The sequence below is a fragment of the Molothrus aeneus genome, chromosome 14, assembly GCF_037042795.1.
Source record: "Molothrus aeneus isolate 106 chromosome 14, BPBGC_Maene_1.0, whole genome shotgun sequence".
In the NCBI taxonomy this organism is placed as follows: Eukaryota; Metazoa; Chordata; class Aves; order Passeriformes; family Icteridae; genus Molothrus; species Molothrus aeneus.
Genome location: NC_089659.1, coordinates 3669521 through 3690370, shown reverse-complemented (window position 1 = coordinate 3690370; position 20850 = coordinate 3669521). Strand labels below are relative to the sequence as shown.

The 20850-nt window shown below is 48.2% G+C and overlaps 1 protein-coding gene across 5 annotated transcripts in view; it reads right to left on the bottom strand.

Annotated features, from left to right (window-relative positions):
• LOC136562453 (gamma-aminobutyric acid receptor subunit alpha-3-like) overlaps positions 1-20850 on the bottom strand; it is an 82928-nt gene that overhangs the window by 12077 nt on the left and 50001 nt on the right. For all 5 annotated transcript variants that reach the window (XM_066559291.1, XM_066559292.1, XM_066559290.1 and 2 more), the window contains 4 exons: positions 13691-13773; positions 9519-9662; positions 7398-7550; positions 4155-4366 (listed from right to left, as the gene is read on the bottom strand). In XM_066559291.1, coding sequence (XP_066415388.1) covers positions 4155-4366; positions 7398-7550; positions 9519-9662; positions 13691-13773 — 592 coding nt within the window. The remainder of the gene's footprint in view (positions 1-4154; positions 4367-7397; positions 7551-9518; positions 9663-13690; positions 13774-20850) is intronic.

Below are 20850 nucleotides of genomic sequence, written 5' to 3'. Positions count from 1 at the left end.
TAAAGCTGTTCCCTAGATAGTGCAGCCTGACAAGTTGTTCAACAACACACACACTGGAAAATAATAGTATTTTTGGCTAAATATTCTTGTTTTCGAGCCTCTCTGTGGAAGAACTGACAACAGAACACCTAAATTATGGGAACTACTGCTTCTGTCTATGATTTGCTTGAGATTTAGCTCTCTGTACCTGCTCCTTGGCAGCAGAAAATTCAGATTGGAAGCACCATGACTCTGACAGGCAACTCTGAAAGTCACCAGTATCTGCAGAACTCAGGAAATCCAAGTATTTGCCACTTGTCATTCTAGAGGAAAGTCACATTAATGACCCCCAAGCAGCTCCAGTCTCTGGCATACCTGCATCCCATAACTCAAAGCCCAGCAGCTGCAGTTGCTGTTGCAGCACAGGTATCACTCCTTCCCCACACCAAGCCAAAATTCCTCCTACAGCCTGCCAGAGACTTGGTAATTCAGATTATATGGGACTGGTCCCAGTGATCTTACACTCCCTGGATCACCAGACAGAGAAGCTGGATGAATGAAATGATCAGCCCAACACACCACACAGTGATGAGAGAAAAGAGGGTGAAATGCTGCTGAAGAATGATTCATGGACTGTGCTGAAGGTGCTGAGGACATAAATCACTGGCAGTGTTATCACAGAATCCATTAGGTTGGAAAAGGCCTCTGGGATCCTCATGGAAATCATGGAGATTGCAAGTGCCAAGAACAAAGGACACATGGGTGGCAGAGCATGACCAGCATGGAAAATCCCAATAAAAACATTGACCATAGTGAGGCAGGCAAAAAGGAGAAGGGTCTGAACCATCCTGAGCCCTGAAGACTTCAACCTGGTTGAAAATAGTGGCCTGTGAAGGCTGGTTTGAGTTCCTCTAGGACTGGAACAAAGATGCCACAAATGGAAAGAAACAAAGGAAAAAGAAAAATTATTCCCAAGGGAGCTGGATCAAAGGGCAAAGTGGAGAATTGAGTGGGTTGCACAAAAAGCCAGGCTTTACCCAGGCAGTAGAAAAAGCACCTCATGCATGTTTTTCTTTGTAAAAAGTACATTAAAAGTACACTAAAGGACCTAACCTCACCATGCACTGAAGAGCTATTGTCTTATGACAAAAACAGAGATCCAGGATTATTGCTCTATCCAAAGCACCTTCTGCTTTTCTGTATCTGGCTGCAGATGCTTGTACTGTTTTGTGGCTTCTTGAATTTCAGGGTAATGCCATTCAGGAACAGACACAGAGCTAGATCAGCTTTTATGCACAGACCTGGCATTGCAGGCAGAAGTGGGTTTAATTGTCTTCCAAGAATCCAAAGCATCTTCCATCCTGAGAAACAGACAACACTTTTTGTGGTAAACTCACTGGTAAATGTCATCCTTGCAGTTTCCCAGCAGCAAAGTCACCGTTGCTTGTTCTCTCCTTGGATCCTCACTGTCACAGCCACTCCAGAAATTACCTTGAGGTGGCCATGCTTGTGGCTGGGATGGTGGATGGGTCTCTCTGTCCAGACACAGCCCTTCTGTCCTGAAGTGGATGCTTTTTGCAAGGTATTTTGAGGATGATGGAGGTCAGGAGCTTTGCTGGCTACTGAACCCACTCACCTTTCAATCTCTTTGGCATCTCACACCTCTCTGCCATTTCACACCTTCCTCCTGGTGATATTTTGTTTTTAAAAGTCACCTTTCCTTTCCTAACAAGTTTTCCTCTTTGGACCCAAATACCTCTCTTCAATTTGATCTGCACCTTTAGGCTGGTTGCAGCCACTCTACCATACAAAAAGAAAATAAAGTTTTCATCTACAATTAGCAATTACTGATGGCAGGCTGGAAAGGCCTGGAAAAAATCTTTGGGTCCAAAAAACATAAGTAAAACATTATCAGAGTGCAGGCTAAAGAAAATTTTTAGTGACATCCATGATGATATCTACTGTTTTTCATTGGAGAACTGCAGAGAATGTTCAGAGTAGCTCCCAGCTAGAACCAGCTGTGGCTACAGCCAGAGCACCATCATGATTTTATGATGCAGAGACCAGCAATTCACCAAGATCAGCCCAGCATTTTAGATTCTACCTGAAAAAACCCCAGGTGCTCCCATCTAAACCAATGGTTTGGCTGAGGGGGAGAAATAAAGAATAAATACACTGCCAGCAACCAGCAGCTTTTCCACAGTACTGATTGTGTCCGAGTGGGATGGGAAGCATTGCTGCTGCCTACAGTGATTTTTTTTTTCATGCTTGCCATCACACCAATAAAGAACATTGCTTTTGGCTGGGGAGAAGGATCTCCAGAGACCAGGGCTCAGCCTGGGCTTCTCACTGGCAGTTTTACCCTTGATACAAACCCTTTAAAATGCCAGTAGTTATTCTTCTGCCTCTTCTTCCTTTTGTGGTTTCCACCACCTGGCTTGTCAATTGTTTCAAGAAGAGCTAATTAAAGGCTGAAACTGAGCCAATGAGGCACCTCCATTGCGTAGCAAATTCACTGCTTGGAAATACTCATTGGAATAAAGATGAAAAGCAAACATGTTGACACATTGCATTCCTAAGCTCCCTGAAAGCCCATCACTCTTCAGGGAGCTCTCCTGAGCTGCAGAGACTGGGAGTGAGTTTGCTTCTTCAGTAAAGACCAGAGATAGCTTGAAAAAGCATCCTCAAATTTGGAGCCCTTCCTGATCCTCCAGGCTGATACAATTGCAGCAAAGGCACGGAGAGCTCCCCCTCTGAAACATTCCTGGTCCTGCTTTGTTTTCCTGCTTGATCATCATGTGCAGGAACATTCTGCGTGCTCTTAGCCTATTGTTTCAGCACTGTTAGTCTTGTGGTGCTGGGTCAGTGAATAAATTGAGGAACACGCTGCTTCTAAGATAAACTGCAGCTTTTGAGCCTTGACTGCTTTTTCCACCCAGTTCACATAATTGCCCAAGGCTGTGTGAATCCTGACTTTGTGCTGATTTGCCCATCCCTGAAAGGGACACCACGGCTTTGAGGACCTGTCCTGACTCTTCACTCGTGCCAATCACTCAGGAAAGGCTTCTCTCATCTCTAGAGGCCAGGTTGGCATCATTGCTCATGGTGGAAGTGGAAGGCCATCCCCTGACCCCCTCTGGACGCTTTCTGCCATGAGTCTGTTGCTCAGACCACAGCTGCAAAAGCAAACAGATAGACAGAGTCCAAGAAAGACAAGAGAGAGGCATCCAACACCCAGTGATGGCTCTGTTCACCTTCTTTGACCTCCACAGCAGAGAGATGACTGGCTGCTGTCTTCCCAAAAGCTGCTGCAGTTCTGTCAGGTGTTTAACATACAGCCCCACAACAATTTCCAACAACACATTAAAATGCAAAGGAGAAAAATATAAAGGCTCCAGAACCAAGAACAAGGACAAAGCTGATTTTCAAATTGATTCAATAAATATAAACAAGGAGCAGCATGCTACAGTAAGCGATTTCTCTGCACAGCCAAGATTAAATCAGTTCAGAGGGAGGGGGGCACGAGCAGGGGCAGCAGAGCCTGTCAGGATGAAGCTGCCAGAGAGGCTGATCCCCAGTGAGGGGGGGGAAAATGTGGGTGATGCCAGGCATTAATCTGCTGCCAGTTGGCATTTGGGATTGCTGGCTTCCCACCCACCCTCTGTGCCCAGCTCACAGAGCAGCAGCTGCTGGCAGCTGTGGGCAATGGCACCAGTGTCAGAGCTGGCCAGGGGACAGGGCTCAGGGGGTGTCCTGCAGCATGTTTGGGGTTTTTTTTGCATGCTAGCAACAAGGAATGGGGTTGGAAGGCTGGGTTGGGTTGGTTCATTGGTTTGGGAGGGTTGGGTTTGGGTTGGAAAGAAAAGGAAGGAGACACAAAACCACCAGCGGAGCAAACCCAAAGCACAGATGTTCCCCTGGCAAACAGCCATACAGAGGACAGAGGGAAGAGCCAGCAGCCATGCCTGGGTGTTCCCCTCCAGCTCAGCACCCTGACCAGCCCCAGGCCATTCCTCCCAGCCCTCAAGAAGCGCTGCAGTCAGGAGCTGGGCTGGGCAGGCAGTGAGTACCATCCAGCCCCCGAGTGCTGCGGGGCTGCACGCTACCCACTGCTGTGCTGGCACAGCTCCCTCGGGCAGCGCTTCTTCCCCCCGCCTCCCCCAGCCCTGGCTGACCTTCATCTCCTGGGCCTCCAGCACCTTCTTGCCATCCCAGGCCCAGCTGCGCTTGGTGAAGTAGTTGACGGTGGCAAACTCGATCAGCGCAGAAAACACGAAGGCGTAACAGACGGCTATGAACCAGTCCATGGCCGTCGCGTACGCCACCTTGGGCAAGGAGTTTCTGGCGCTGATGCTTAGTGTGGTCATGGTGAGCACCGTGGTGACACCTGGGGGGCACAGGGATGAAATCACAGGGGTGAGATGGTGCTCTTGCACCTGCTTCTCTCAAAACTGCTGCCGCTCCCTCTGTGGGAAAGGAGGAACCACCTCCTCCCTCACGCTGTAGGTAGGGGAGGATTAACCAGAACGAGCCCTTAGTGCAACTCAGAGAATAACTGAACTCAGGTTCACAGAGCCTAAAAATCACAGGATGGCCTGGTGTGGTATTCACATGCCCTCTGAACAGAGAGAAGCAAAGAAAAAGGAAAACACAATTCTTATCTGGCTTGCTGTGCCCGTGTTGTGCTAAGGTAGAATGCAATATGGAGATTGTTTACCCAAAGTGAGGATGTTTTGTTCCCTTGGCCTGTCAGGGCCAGGTGTGTGTGTGTGTGTGTTGGACTGTCACGGGACAGTCATGAGACAATCAGAGATGAGTGCAGTTCTGTGCAGTTGTGAGCAAGAGTGAGTGCATGGCAGATTCAGTTTAGATACAATGCACACAGTATAGTATAATAAAGTAATTAATTAGCCTTCTGATGATGGAGTCAGATGCATCATTCTCTCTCCCTTTTGTCGGAGTCACCTTTGATTTACAATAGCCTGGGCTGGAAGGGACCTTAGAGAGCACCTGGTTCCACCCCTGCCACAAGCAGGGGCACTTTTCACTATCCCTGATTGCTCAAAGTCCCCTCCAGCCTGGCCCTGACCACTTCCAGGGATGGGGCAGCCACAGCTGCTCTGGGCAACAGTTTGTCCAACCCCTGCTCAAATTTCAGGTGGCTCAAATTTCAGGGCCAGTTTCAGGTGGCTCAAATTTCAGGTGGCTCAGGAATTATTCTGGTTCAGTTTTGAGTACAATCAATGGCAAACATCTTCATTAGGATGAAGATGACCTTCATAACCTTCCCCAAACTGCAGTGATTAGACCTCTGCTCTCCATAAGAGCCCTGGCTCACAGGGAGGCTCCTGCACTGCATTCCTCACCTGCTGGCAGGGTGAGGAGCGGGATGCTCCACCCAGCTCATGTAGAATATGTCATGGAGAAGCCTCTAGTTGCTTTTGCAACAGAATGAAAATAATAAAATGACAGTGAAAAGAACAGCTGGATGGTCGTGAACCTCAGGGAGGATCAGAAACTGGTCACTCATCCAACACAGCTCTCAGGGTTTTAGAAATACTGTCTTGTGACCTGCATGGATGGACACCTGGGATCCTGGGTCCTGCTGTCAGCGGCCCAAGCTGCCAGAATAAATGTCACAATGATTTATCTTAAACAAATGATCTGTTGCAAAGTGTCTTTTAAAGCTTTTTTCATTAAAGCAAGCAACCATTACCATCCATTTTCCCCAATAATGTGCTTTTCAATTAAAAATGCATTAAAAACATTATAAAAATATTGACTAATTTTCAGTTCCCTTAAGCCATACTCCTGGTAATTTAAGTTTCAATTCAATATTGTTGACAATACTTTCTGAGGGGCAGGGGAAAAAAAGGAATAAACAATTTGAGTTCTCATTATTTTCTTAATAGGAAAGCAAGGCAATTTGGGAGCAAAGACATTTGTCACACAGGTAGGTTTTAATTTTTCAGTCAGCTCTTGCCTGCTCTATCTGAGCTGCTGCTTGAGGAAACTTATTTCACTGCAATTCTCAGGGTAACACAGGAGGGAATCACATATGATACCACATATCCCCTCTCTGCTTGGGGACCTTTGTCCAATATCCTCTCTGTTAAATGGAATCTGCAGGGCAGTGTTACATCCAGGATATACAATCCTGCAGCATCACACCTGCTCTGGGAGCGTGCCTGTGTAGATCCTGAACTAAAGGTCTTGACAGGAAATCACAAAGCAATTCTGTTATTAAATGCTTGTAAAAGCTATTAATATATGTGCAGTGCCAGCCTGGCACTTTGCTTGGGTGAGAGGATCTGAAAGCAGCTGAAGGAAATAATAACACTATATTCACCATGCAGTTATGCTGCCTCAGCCCAGGAACTTGTTATGTGGAGCTGTGACCAGGGGCACATTAGCAATTTCAAAGGTAGGGCTTTAAATGCCTCCCCGTGTCCCTCTCCTCTGCTCTGCTCCAGAGCCAACACAGATAAGCAGACACAGCCAAATGCATATAATTAGATGATCAATACCTTGATTACTGTTAATATTTATGGCTGGGCTTGTAGCAGAGCCATGGCCAGGAGTATTTTTGCAGTGATTTGGGGGGGAAACAGGCTCACTGGGAGGACACTGAAAGCTATCCTGGGGGATGGCCAGCAGCTTAGAAATGCTGCTCAGGGCCTGGCACAGAGCAGCCCTGATGCTCAATGTGTTTCCCTTCCTATTTCCCTTTGTCCCCATTGTAGGAGTGGCAGGGATAGGACAGTCAGGATGGACAGAGACAGAGATCTCTGAAGCCAGGTTGTGGAACTTGTGGTTTATTGCATTTATTGCAAAGGGCCTGGGTGCAGGGCCCTGCTGGGAGCTGCAGCCACAGCTCAGAGCAGGCCCCAGAGAGGGAGAGAGAGGTAAAGAGAGTGGGAAAGAGAAAGAAGGCAAGAGTGTGGTAAAGAGGGTGAGAGAGAGTAAAAGAGAGAGAAGCTCCCATTCCAATACCATAAATCTTCTACTGTGCTGAATATTCTGATTTTCACTAACCAATCTAGTACAAGATACAAATCCTATCGCATTTACATACAGCCTATAAGAATCATTACATTACCATACTGTGTTACATTTTAAATCCTAAAAACTCCTCTTTGGGCCCCTTCTGCCAAGCTGGCAGGGTCTGCTCTGACCCTTGGGCCTGTCTGCAAGCAGAGGGTGTTGTTCCATCAAAAGGGGATCACCTTCAGCTGGCCATGCCCTTGTTTTCCAGTTGTTCAGTAACTGAGGTATCTCAAAGCTTGCTTTCATTTCAATCTCGCTTATAGTTTCCATATTCTCAAAATCTTTTGCCAGGCAATCACATTTATAAGGCTTTCCTCTTTCATCTTCCCCAGCACCCCATGCTGAGGGGAAGCCCTGTGCTCCAGACTCACCAAAAACCGTGCGGGCAGGGACGGACTCCCTGTTGAGCCAGAAGGAAACCTGGGACAGGATGACAGTCATGATGCAGGGCAGGTAGGTCTGGATCACAAAGTACCCAATCTTCCTCTTGAGGTGGAAGTGCGTGGTCATGACGACGTATTCCCCTGCAGAGACAGCCAGGGAGCGATGCTGAGCCAGCCCAGGGCCAGCTGGCCACTCCAGAGATCCACCCTGGACAAACTCCCAGTTTTTCAGTGGGATTTTGGTGGGAAGGAGGGGTGCAGAGTCACAGAATAATGAGGTTGGAAGAGACCTCTAAGATCATCAAGCCCAGCCTATGCCCTCACACCTCAACCAGACCATAGCACCAAGTGCCATGTCCAGTCTTTTTTAAACACTTCCAGAGATGGTGATTCTACCACCTCCCTGGGAAGAGCATTCCAGTACTTTATTATTCTTTTGGTGAAAAATTTCTTCAAGATATCCAGCCTATACCTTCCCTGAGGTAGCTGCGACCAGACCTCTGGTTCTGTCAGTGCTGCCTGGTGGGAGAGACCAACCCCAGCTGTCTGCAACCTCCCTTCAGGAAAGTGTAGAGAGCAATAAGGTCACCTCTAAAGTCACCTCCTCTTCTCCAGGCTAAGCAACCCCAGCTCCTTCAAACATTCCTCACAGGGTTTGTGTTCCAAGCCCCTCACCAGCCTTGTTTCCCCCTCTGGACGTGCTCAAGCACCTCAACATCCTTCCCAAACTGAGGGGCCAGAGCTGGACACAGCACTCAAGATGGGGTCTCACCAGGTGCAGGGGGTGCAGCAGGCACACACGTGCCAGGTGTGTGCCCCAGCACAGCCCAGGGGGCTCTCACATCACATCTGTCCTTTCAAAACACTTCTCTGAGTCTTCTTTTAATTAGCTACAAAATAGGTGTGCGACAAAGGTGAGCCGGTGTCAGCAAGTGGGCAATAAAATCCTTCACTGCTTTGCCCCAGGCACAAGGGGCCCCTGGGGTCTCTCCTGACCCTGCTCCCATCCCAGGGAGCCACACTGTGGGTAAGATCCCTTAAGCCTGGAGACACCCTAACAGTGCTTTAATAGGATTGCAGGACACCGGATTTTATTTTCTCTGACAATCCTGAAAATATCCCACCTTCCCTCACTGTAACCATCTCAAAAATCCAGGCAAGTTCTGTTGTTAAAGGTCCCACCTGTGAACTGAAAGGAAGCTGTCCCTATTTTCCCTCAACGTCCTATTCCTCCCCTTTGGGTATTTTCTTGGATTACTGTGCCTTTACTTTGTGAGCGTGGCTCTGCTAAATCATTACACACAGGAGCCTTTAGCAGCTTTCTCACCACTCCAGGTTATTCATCTGTACATTTTACTACAACTTAAGTAGAGAGATGGGCCAGATATTATGACATTTAGTTCCCTGGGCTCCCCACATTTCCCCAAGGGAGGTGAAATGAGTTGTTACAGACAGACACCATTAAAATCAAGTGCACCAGAGAGGAAATATCCTCAAATGAGAGAACTACTGGTGCATACAGAGGGAAAAAATAAAAGGGAAAAAAGAAGGATTATGAGAGACACACATGAGGTAACAGAAGCTATCAGTACCTGGATTCAGAGGGGAAGGGAGGAGCAGCAGATGGGAGAGAAAGATGATTAATATTGGTCATTAATCAGAGGAAACATTTGTTTGGGATAATCTTCTATTAGTTGTGATAATATTTGTGCAAGCAGATGCAGTGAAAAGCACACTGAACATTATGTTGCCTTCGCCTCCCCTGCCTGCAGTGCTTTCCTGAGGGGCTGGAAAGGAATCCAAGACAAATGAACCCTCAGCAGCACAAACCAGCTGGACAAGGTGGGGCAAATTTTCCACACAGCAGATCATTTTTAGATGCTTGAGATCCATTCTCCTAAGGACTGTGGGCAACGGGACACTTTCAGTGGAAACCACTGAAACAACAACCTCTTCATGCCTCTTGGTGACTGCTGAAGATGTCACCGGCTGTATCCCCCAGCCTTAGAAGTGCTGTGCTCCTGGACTGCCTCTATAATGATCCCAAATCGTGGATTCCAAGCCCATCTCATGCAGCAGGAACTGAGCCCATGGTGGTCCCACAAATACCTGTGCTGGATCGAACCATCTCCGTGCCAACCACGTGGCCCAGCAGGTCATACTGGTTCAGGCGAGATCCACCCTTGGCTACTTCCACAGATTTATCCTTCCCCAGGGTCCAGGTGTAGATCACCTCTGTCTTTGTGTAGGCATCTGCAGAGGAGGGAGAAGAAGGAGCTCTGTGCTTCTGCCTGACCTCAAATATACCAAAATTAGCCTGTAGCCAAATGAATCTTTGCTGTGCATCTCTCAGAGCCACATGGCTGAGCACAGCCAAGCATGGCCAGAGACCAGGGCAGATCAACAACTGTTAAATCAAAGGAGCAGGAGAGAGCTGGGCTTTTTGGAAGGGAGCTGCAGAGGGGCAGAGCTCTGTCACTGACAGACAGGCTGTCCCTGTGATGTGCTGACTCTGCAAGGGCTGCCTCCAGCAGGGACAGCATCCAGGCCAGCAGGACAGCACAGCCCTGCCATGCCAGGGACAGGGAAAGTCCTGCTGGCAGCAGCTGGCAGCAAAGGCTGAATGCAAATGGGGCTAAATTTTAGGTTAAAAAGTTCAAAGTTTTTACCCTCACTCAAAGGCAACCCTCTCCAAGGCTCTGAGATTTGGAGGTGGTGTTCTCTCACACCTAAATGTTTTTACCTATTGCATTAATAAGCAGCCAGGACTCAGTTTCTTCATGCAGGAAAAGCCCCTTCTTTATTCACATAACTCATTTTTATATAGTCTTTACAGACCTTGTATTCAACTCTAATTGACTAGTAGTTTTCTTGCCACCCAATTCATTGGTTAATAACTGGCATTTTACCTTTCCATCAAATCTCTCTATTCTGGGATTGTTTACATATTTTCTTCACTGACTCTCATGGGACAGATTTATTGGTTATGCAGGTGCAAACTTATTTTTCTACTAGAACAGGCTGTTGGGTTTTCTGCCTTTATTCTGATCATTTTTCCTTATGGGGACTTACAATCTACTGCTAGCTTAGCTAGAGTAGCAGGGCCTAAACCATATATAAGGCCCTTCTTTTATATTATCTCTACCTGTCTGCAGCATCTTCCCTGTGTTTGCAACCAAGCCCCCCTCTCAAGAGTGCTCTTGGCTTTTCCAGTCCTATGGTTATCCAAAAATTGAGTCTCTCCAGACTGCTGGGAGCTATTTCTCCCCATAATGCCCAAAATTCCTGTCCATACCAAGTTTGCACCAGCTTTTTAATCAAGAACAAAGTCCACTAAACCAAGCCTTCAGTTCATTTTTTCCCACCACCTTCTCCTGGTGAAGACCTGAAGGAATTCTTTGGCTGTGGTCAGGTCAAGCAATGTGTCAGATCTACTGGAGAAACATCTCAGCTGCTGCTCTGTGGAACATTGTGTCCTGAGAAAAACCACATTTCTGTGATCTTTCCAAAACAACCACAGTTATTGCTGCACTCTGGGCTTTGGCAAACCTGCTCCACATTAAGCAGGGCTGTGCAAAGCCTTGGAGAGGTTTTGGTGATCAGCCAAGGTTTCTCAGCAGGCCAGAGTGCTGCCTAAGCTCTTGTGGTGCAGGTTGGCACCTCTCACTCTGCTTTTCCAACCCTTCTTCCAGCCCTCCAGGTGCTTCTGGAGCTCTCCATCCTCCTTCAGAGCTTCGTGCAGCTCTGCCACTGCTCTTCCACCTGAAGGGCAACACCCAGCCTAGAAAAGGAACTTGCCCACAGTTTCACTGCCATCATTCCTGATAATTCAGTTGTCTGTACATTACATACATACATACATATATAGTATATATACATATATATATATACACATATTGCATATATATGTATACACACAATTCCTGTCCATATCAAGTCTATGTATGTATATATAGTTGGTATGAACAGGAATTTTGGGCATTATGGGGAAAAATAGCTCCTAGCAGTGTGGTTGTCTGGGACAGAAGGGTATCTGATGTCACACAGGCATGGCATGGGTGTTTGGAACAAGTTTAATGCCAGGCAGCTGCTTTGGTTCAGCTCAATGCCTTGTTTGCAATGCAAAATCCAATCCAAACAGGGACAGCTCCTGGACATTTAGGGGAGCTGGTAAATTCAGCAGCATCTCCTGCTCCTCTAGTCTCAGATAGCTGCTGTACAAGTGTCCTGTGATGGCGTAGGAACAGCTCTCTGCAGTGCACATTCATCCTCAGGGAGCAAGGGATGGGCAGAGCCATCCCTTCACTGCACCTGGCCCAAGGGATGCTGCAGGTGGGCAGCTGAAGCTCTCTGGAATGCCTGATGCCCTTGATTCCCCTGCAAATTCCCTGCTTGCCCCCTCAGGGGGCTGCCCTGGTGGCCCAGGGACACAAGGGCTCTGCTGATCACTTGAGGGGAATCAGCAGAAAATGTTCTGTGAGGCAAACAGAGATTCCTTTGGGCAGTGTGGGTCTGGCACTGGCTTTGTCCTTCTAATTGCAAACCTGACCCACTTCAGGCTTCTCGAAAATGAGCAGCTTCCAGCTGTCAATGGCTTTTTAGTGAAATCACTGGTTTAATCCCACTCCAGCACAGGAGAGGTGAGCTCTGATGCTCTGTGAGTGCTTTAGAAAAAGTCACATTAATGTTAACCAGGGGCAGCTTTCTGAGCTCCTTGTCTCAAAACTCTCATCATTCAGAGGTCAAATCAGTAAAAAAATAAGCCCAAAGGGTGTTCCAGCAGAAACACACACATTAATCTCTTTTCCTCACCAAGAAACATTATAAGCAATTAGATGTGCAGTAATCTGCCTTCCTGCAAGTCTTGTAATAATCCCAGAGTTTAGGCCTGAGGTATGAGATTTGATATCCCTCCTCACAAGGTCAATTAACATTAATAATTCATCCTTCTCTAAGGCCTTAGTGATGTCTTGTGGCAATGAGTTCTACATTTAATTAGGTGCTGCCTAAGAAATAGCTTTATTTCAGTAGTTCTGAATAATCCACTTTCATGGCTACAGTTTGTCATGAGGCAGAAGAGCAGATGCACATGATAAATATGATTTCCTCTCCTGCCAATCAAACTTTTCAACTTTGTCCTCAGTTAGCTCCCAAATGGCTACAGGAAGAAAGTGTCACTTTGGGAAGGTTGGGGGTCACTGGTGTGGGCTCATTCTTTAGCTGGAGGTGGGAAACTCCCTCATCTAACACAAATACAGACTAAAAGTGGTGCTCAGTCCATTGGACATGGGAAAGAGCCCAGGCAGGGCCAGACTAGGATGTTTATTTCACACCATGGTGAGCCAGGGTCTTGGGGTTTGGCTCCCACTCACTTTAGGAACAGAACCAAATTAAATTTAACTTGCATATGGGAGAGAGAAGGGAATTCTATGGGGAGCCCAAGCAGCTGAGCAGCTGCAAGTCTGGGAGTAGCTTTCAACTCACCAGCAGCCTGAAAGCCTTCCCTAAACCAGGATCTTTTGCTGCTGGGGCAGAGATTCTCAGAGCTTCCAAGCCTTTCACCTGAGAGCAGCCTGCCTGGCAGACTGAAGAGGAGCAGGGGCTTTGTGAGCTCCACTGGGGCATGGGGCCAGAGGCACCAGGTGCTCAGGCTGGCAGGATGGGACACCCAGCAGCAGCCAGCACTGCTGTCCCAAATCTTCCAGCATCCCAGCATCCCCTTGTGATGAAGGAAAAGCACAACTCAGATTTGTAATCATAGAATCATTAATGTTAGAAAAGACCTCTCAGATTATCGAGTCCAACCATTAACCCAGCACTGCCAAGTCCATGTCCCCAAGTGCCCAAAATACACATTTTTGAGCACTTTGAGGGATGGTGACTCAACCACCTCCCTGAGCTGCTGTTCCAATGCTTAACCACCCTTACAGTGAAGAAATTTTTCCTAATATCCAATCTAAATGTCTCTTGGCACAAGTTGAGGTAATTTCCTCTCATCCTGTCACTTGTTACCTGGTAGAAGAGTCTGATTCCCACCTGGCTACTTTCTAAATAAATTTACAACAAAACCATGGGTGTCTAACCCATGTTTTTAAGCTGAATTGAGCACAGACTCGCTCAGTGATGAATTGCATGTATGAGACACCAGAAAACAATTTGGTCACATTACCATCAGCAAAAATGAATATTATTGTTACTAAAACTCTGTGTGACACCAGCCACACCAAGGACTGCTCTCCAGCCATGTAGCCCGTCCTTGCAGAGGTGCTGGGGGTACTTACAGCTCCCAAATTTCAGGGGGCAGGCGTGCACGTCCATGGGGAAGTCCTCCAGGTGCATGGGGCACTCGGCGTGGATGGTCAGCCTGCAGGACAAAGCACAGGGGCTGCTCAGGATAGGCTGGCCCTTCTGCCACAGCCTCCTGCAGCCAGCAGCACTGCCAAAGGCTCCAGGTGCTCACCAGCCTTGGGGCAGGAAACCCCCAGCTGTGCAGAGGACAGACGGACGCACATCTGGCAGCTTTTCCATGCTGTGAGCTCAACCCTATTGACCAAGTTCATCTTCAGCCACTGAGTGCCATGGGGAAATGTGCCAGAGCCCAGGAGTTCTGGGTGCTCATGGGCTGTGAGCAGAGCTCCTGTGTCACCATCATGTTCTCTGAAAAATCTCCTTGCCCAGGATTCTTCTCCTGGGAAGCTGAGAAGCCTCAGAGAAAAATAAAAACAATATTATCTCATTTGCTTCTCCCTTGTTTTGCTGCTTTGGAATGTGTTTGCAGGTTGTTTACCAACAGGTGAATTGTTTCATTGGTTTCATGTGAATTGTTTTAACTTAATGACCAGTTCCAATTGTTTTAACTTAATGACCATCAGCTGTGTCAAACCCTGAGGAGAGAGTCACGAGTTTTTTATTAGTATCTTGTTAAACCTTCTGTCTGTATCCTTTCTCTATTCTTTAGTATAGTTTTAGTATAGCATTAATATAATATAATATTATAAAATAGCCTTCTAAGAACATGGAGTCAGATTCATCTTTCCTCCCCACGATGGGGGACCCCAAAAATCCCACCCTTCTGGGGCCAGGGGACACCTCATGGACCATGCTGGGGGGCAGAGGGGAAGGGCTCTAGGAGCCCCCAGGGAACAGGCCTACTGCTCTGGAAGGAGCTGAGGGCTGGCAGATGGTTTAAAGTCCAGATCCATGAACCACCAGGGCACCATGAACACCCCCTGTCCATGTGGGACACCCCATCCCACCTCCCCTGGCTCCTCCTTGCAATGTGGAGGATGCTGCAGGCAGGTGAGGAACTGGAACATCCTGGGGGTGTGCAGGACAACCTGTGCTTTCCAAATCCCCATAGGACACATGGGGACATGCAGGACAACCTGTGCTTTCCAAATCCCCCAAATCCCAATAGGATACCTGGGGACATGCAGGGCAACCTGTGCTTTCCAAATCCCCCAAATCCCTGTAGGATACCTGGGGGTGTGCAGGACAACCTGTGCTTTCCAAATCCCCATAGGACACATGGGGACACGCAGGGCAACATGCTTTCCAAATCCCCCAAATCCCTGTAGGATACCTGGGGGTGTGCAGGACAACCTGCGCTTTCCAAATCCCCCAAATGCCAGCAGGATACCTCATCAGGAAGCAGCTTTGTGATGGAGGCACAGCCATAAAAAGCATTAAAAGCTGCAGAATATGGGGCCAGGCATAAAAGGATCCATGATAAAGGACTCTAAAAAAGGGAGCTGGTGTTCCTTCCTGGAGTACTGCAAAGAGTGCAGGGAGAGGGAGCCAGGAGAGACAGCTCCCCAGGAGATGTCTAAAACAATCTCCTCTGAAGGAAGCATTTGTAGGGAAAAAAAAAATAGACTGACTTCTGATGGCTCAACAAAACAGCAAACAAACCATGGCAGGAGCAATGTGTGGATGGAAAGGGCAACTGCACAGACTGAAGGTGGCTTGTGCAAAACTCAGGTCGAGAAGCTTCTATTGAGATATTTTCCTTTGGCTAGAAAAATGTTCAGCTAAGTTATTCTTCAAAGAAAATACTGAGGCTTAGTCAAATGCAAAATAAACCCTGAAAAAATAAAGGCTTTGGGTTTTGTTTGCTAAAAGCAAAGAATATTTTTTTTAAAGGAAAGAAAATAAAAATAAAGGTTATTTCTTTTAGGCAAACAAACTTTAAATGCTTCTATTAAAAAAAAAGAAAGAGGACTTTCTTTTAAAATTTGATATAATAAAAATCAGTGGACAAAACCAAACCCTTCACAAATTGCTGTAAAAACCCCTGTGGAGGAAACAAAGCAGAGTGGCTGTGAGGTGGCAGAGGTGGCACAGCTGCAGTGACAGTGGCTGCATATGGCAGCTGCTGCTGTGAGAGGGGACAGCCACACACAGGGACAAGGCAGCAAACCCAGGCCAGCTGCTGCACTGGAACCTCCCCAGTATTGTATTTGCAGGGTGCCCTGAAGAAGGAGGAATGATGCATCTGACTCCATGTTCTCAGAAGGCTAATTTATTACTTTATTATGCTATATTGTATTAAAGAATACTATACTATACTAAAGAATACAGAAAGGATACTTACAGAATGTTAAAAAGATAATAATGAAAACTCGTGGCTCTCTCCAGAGGCCTGACACAGCTTGGCCCTGATTGGCCAAAGAGTGAAAACAACTCACAGCAGAATCCAATGGAACAATCACCTGTGGGTAAACAATCTCCAAACACATTCCACATGTGAGCACAACACAGAAGAAGCAAATGAGATAAGAATTGTTTTCCTTTTCTCTGAGGCCCCTCAGCTTCCCAGGAGAAAAATCCTGGGTGAAGGGATTTTTTCAGAGAATGTGAATGCCACACCCCATCACCTGTGAGTTCTGCTCTGCCAGGTGAGGGAAGGAGCCCTGGGATTTCAGAGCCACATCCAGCCTCACCTGCAGCTCCCAGGGGGTTCAGGAACGCTGGCAACCCCATGAGAGAGAGCAGAGGAGTTGCCATAACTTTGGTGGGGCAGAGCTGGGTGGCCCAAATGCCCTGGAGGCCCTGCAGCACTCAGGGCAGGGCATTAACCCCCAGTTCCACCAGTGTTTGGGAACATCTGACAATTCAGTGCCCCAGGGCCCAGCCTGCAGTGGGTGTGCCAGCCCTGTCTGAACCCCTGCCCGTGGAAACCCCATGTCCTGTGAGAACCTGGCCAAGAGGGCATGGAGGGGATGCTGCCTGTCCTGCTTGCTTCACAGCCGGCTCCAGCCTGGCTTTCTCAGCTGAGCCAAGAACCACTGTGTGCCCAAAGCAACTTCTGCAGACAAATCACTCTGTCTGACTTGGTGATCTCTCCTTCACACTGCACTGAATGCACCTGTTTTACATGAAAGAGAAGAAGACCTGACCTTTAGACTTCAGTCAAGGCTCACTGAAGACTGACAGGGATTTTCACAAGCCTACAAGCACAGAGTTGTAATTATTTTCTCCTGGACACTCAAAGGCCACCATGAACAAAATGCTCATTTGCTCTGATGCCTCGCTTTTCCAATATGGATTTCAAGAAGCACAGGTATAAAAACCTGGCAGCTTGGTGTGGACTTGACTACCTTGCTCTTCCTGTTCTGTTTCTTTTGTGATGTTCTCTTCAGACAGCTCAAAATCCACTTGGGGAGCTCTTGGGTGGCAAGCTTGTCAAGCATATTCTCACAGATCTTAGTCTTCCATTCTTTCTGTGTCTTTTCCAACTGCAATGGACTTTTTGCTTCTCATTTTGTCACTGTCACTCGTGTCAGGGAAATGTTGAGACATTTCCCCAGTCTCCCTCAGCAGCCCACACTAGAATTTTCCTTTTTACCTCCCTGGTTTTTCATCTGCTTCACTCATTGCTTTATTATTTCAAAAGGCTCTTAGCTGGGAGTTCCCAAAGTTGACTTTTCCAAAGGACCCCACCTCTGACCAGTGCCCTCCTTCTGATGCATCCTGAACCCAACCCAAAAAACCCAGGGAAGTCTTTTCCTTCCACTGTCCTGGCTGCAAGTGCTGGCTGTGATCATCAGCCACTCTGAATAAGGCTGAATGACCCCAAGGACTGCAGATGGTGGATCTGGTGGGTTTGTGCCATTCAGAGCAGCCTGAAAGAGCCTCAGAAGGGACCAGGACAGCAACAGAGACTGGTCTTGACCAAATCCTGCCCTCTCCAGGCCATGGCCAACAAGAGCAAGTGCTGCCAAGGGAAGGAGACAATTTTATATGGATGCTGCATGACTCCCTCAATGTGTGGGAATGCAGCAGTTGCATTTTAAATCTAAAGCCTGTTTTATTAGCTGAGCCAGCAAGCAATAAAACAAGAAATCCATCAACAAATCACTGGAAAAGCAACCTCATCTGCCACTTCTCCACCTACAACTGAAGGAGTTTTTAAGTCTCCCGAAATGAAATAAAAAAAGGAAAATTTGCATCATTCCAGCGAGGTGACTCTGGTTCAGCAGCTTCAGCCAGCTACAGGTCAGCAGGTTCACAGGTAACACATGAAATGTCAAACCACAAGGAATGTCTCTCCCTTCCCAGACAATTACCACAGCCTCTGCAGCATTTGGATCAAAGGGTTTATTGCAGAAATCCTCATCTCTGCCCCTTATCCTGTGCAAGGCAGCTGATGGCCAGAGAGCCACTGTGTTTTGCTTCATTGCTCTGATGGGCTATTCACACCCAGCAGCTCTGGAAAGTCCTTAGAAAGACTAAAGAGCACCTAAAAAATAGCCAAGCTGCCAGAAATCATCAGCCAGCAGTCACAGCCTTTGGCTCATCAGTCCCAGGCACCTGCAGCAACTTATGCAGAACTGTCTTGAAGCCAAACTCCAAACTCCTCGTGTTTTCTTCTCGGGATCTCTGCTGCTCACAGGACCCCAAGATGTGTCAGAGAATCTCTTTTCCCAGCCTGGCACCTGAAGAAGGAGTCAGAACTCTTCTGTTCTTGTTCTCAAGGTTGTTTATTGTTTCTTATCTATAAAATTCTTTCTCTGGCCTGCCAAGGTCTGTTCAGCAGGTCAGACAGAGGCACTCTGCCTGCCTTGGGGTGGTGTTATCATCTTATACTAAAAACTCCATGTACATTATTTACCATAACTTTCCAATACCTATCACCTATGTCAGACACTGAGCTTCTACTCTAAATCGATCCAAAAGTGCCAGCATCACAGCAGAAGATGGAGGCCAAGAAGAAGAAGGAGAAAGGCTGGACACTCCCAGATTCCCCCATCTTGCCCCCTGAACCCCCATTCTAAAAACCCCAAAAATCTATTTTTCACCCTGTGACAAACTAACTATTATTCTGCTTAAACTTTCTTGACTTGTAATTCTTCATATAAAGGTTGGTAATTGTTTTTTCCATGGGTCAAGATCAAAGTCAGGTGTCTTGGGCTCTGTGCCAGGGTCTCTGAGCCCCCCAGGCAGGTCTCGAGTCCTCCAGGACAGCCAGAGGAATTTCCTGGGTTCCAACATTTTCTCTTCACTTTGCTGGCACAATGGCACTGAAAGTGGAACATCCAGGACAGAACCTGTGTTTTTTTCCTCTTTTAAAGTCACGGGAAGTGCTTTGAACTGCACCAACACAATGGCAAGAAGCGTGAATCAGGCTAAACATCCCTCTGCTAGGGCTGAGGGGATAACAAACCTCTTCAGCTGCGTTCTCATGGTTACCAGGAGCTTAGCAAAGCCTTTGATGTGTCATTAGAGCCCCTGTCGTTACCTGCGTGCAGCTGCTGCATGAGCCAGGATCTCAGCCCAATTTCTGGGACGCAAATGTAATAATCCCTCGGTGTGTGAGTGCTACAAAAACATGACAGAGCCCTGCATGGCAGGGCTGGCTTTGTTTATGCCAGGGATACTGCTGGAGTTTTGTCCTGATTTCTTCTCCAGGAGGTTCATTAATAACCACAGTCAGGCCATGCAGTGTTTATGGTTTAGGCTGTGGGAGAATCTAGGTTAGGTTTAATTGAGGGGTTTGAGCTTGAAAGCCAAATTGTTCCTAGGATCCTTGTGCTGGATCTGGAAGCACTGATTTCAGTTTCCATCCTCCCCCAGCCCCTGGAGATTTCAGCCCATGATGGCAGAAATGCAGTGAGATAAGGTGTTCTCTGAAGATTTCTCCCTCCTGGGACAGTTTCCTTAAAAAAAGCCTGTCTGCACAAAGCCAAGCCTGGAAAACAGATCATTTTTGTCTTTGGATCTGCTCTGGCAGGGAAAAGTTGGAACAAATCTCATCTTGTTGCCTGCTTGTGTTTTTATCAGCCAGCCAAGCTCTGCTCTGCTTGGATCTGTCGGTGATGTTTTCTGGGATCAGCCCTGGTGTGGGAACAGACAAACAGCTGCCAGCCCCAGAGCCCAGGGGAGCTGGGGCTGGGCTGTCCCAGCCTGTGAGGGACAGACAAACAGCTGCCAGAGCCCAGGGGAGCTGGGGCTGGGCTGTCCCAGCCTGTGAGGGACAGACAAACAGCTGCCAGCCCCAGAGCCCAGGAGAGCTGGGGCTGGGCTGTCCCAGCCTGTGAGGGACAGACAAACAGCTGCCAGCCCCAGAGCCCAGGAGAGCTGGGGCTGGGCTGTCCCAGCCTGTGAGGGACAGACAAACAGCTGCCAGCCCTAGAGCCCAGGAGAGCTGGGGCTGGGCTGTCCCAGCCTGTGAGGGACAGACAAACAGCTGCCAGCCCTAGAGCCCAGGAGAGCTGGGGCTGGGCTGTCCCAGCCTGTGAGGGACAGACAAACAGCTGCCAGCCCTAGAGCCCAGGAGAGCTGGGGCTGGGCTGTCCCAGCCTGTGAGGGACAGACAAACAGCTGCCAGCCCTAGAGCCCAGGAGAGCTGGGGCTGGGCTGTCCCAGCCTGTGAGGGACAGACAAACAGCTGCCAGCCCTAGAGCCCAGGAGAGCTGGGGCTGGGCTGTCCCAGCCTGTGAGGGACAGACAAACAGCTGCCAGCCCTAGAGCCCAGGAGAGCTGGGGCTGGGCTGTCCCAGCTGCTGCTCCTGCAGAGAGGCTGCATCTCCGTCGTGGGGAGGGTGCAGCAAAGCCTGGAGCCATCACAACCTGTCTTGGGGTTAAAAAAGCCCCAGCCAGTAAATTCACACCCCAAAAAGCCTGTGCTGAGGGAGAGACACTGCAAAGCCCTGTGATTTCAAAAGGCAGCCTGGGAAGCCCAAAGCTCTGAGTGTGGCACACCAGGTAGAGAAGCTGCTCTGGGATTCCACAGCCCCTGTAGGTCTGCACGTGTCCTGGGCTCAGCTTTCCCTCCTGCTCTGCCTCTGCCTCACCTGAGGGATCACAGAGCCTCCTTCCAAGGGCTGCACGTTGTCTTCAGCAGCACAGGCTCTTGAGGCAGAGCCTTTGGGCATGCAGGGAATGTGTCAGCCTGACAGGTAAAGAAAACATCCTCCAAGTGCATATAACTTGAGCACAT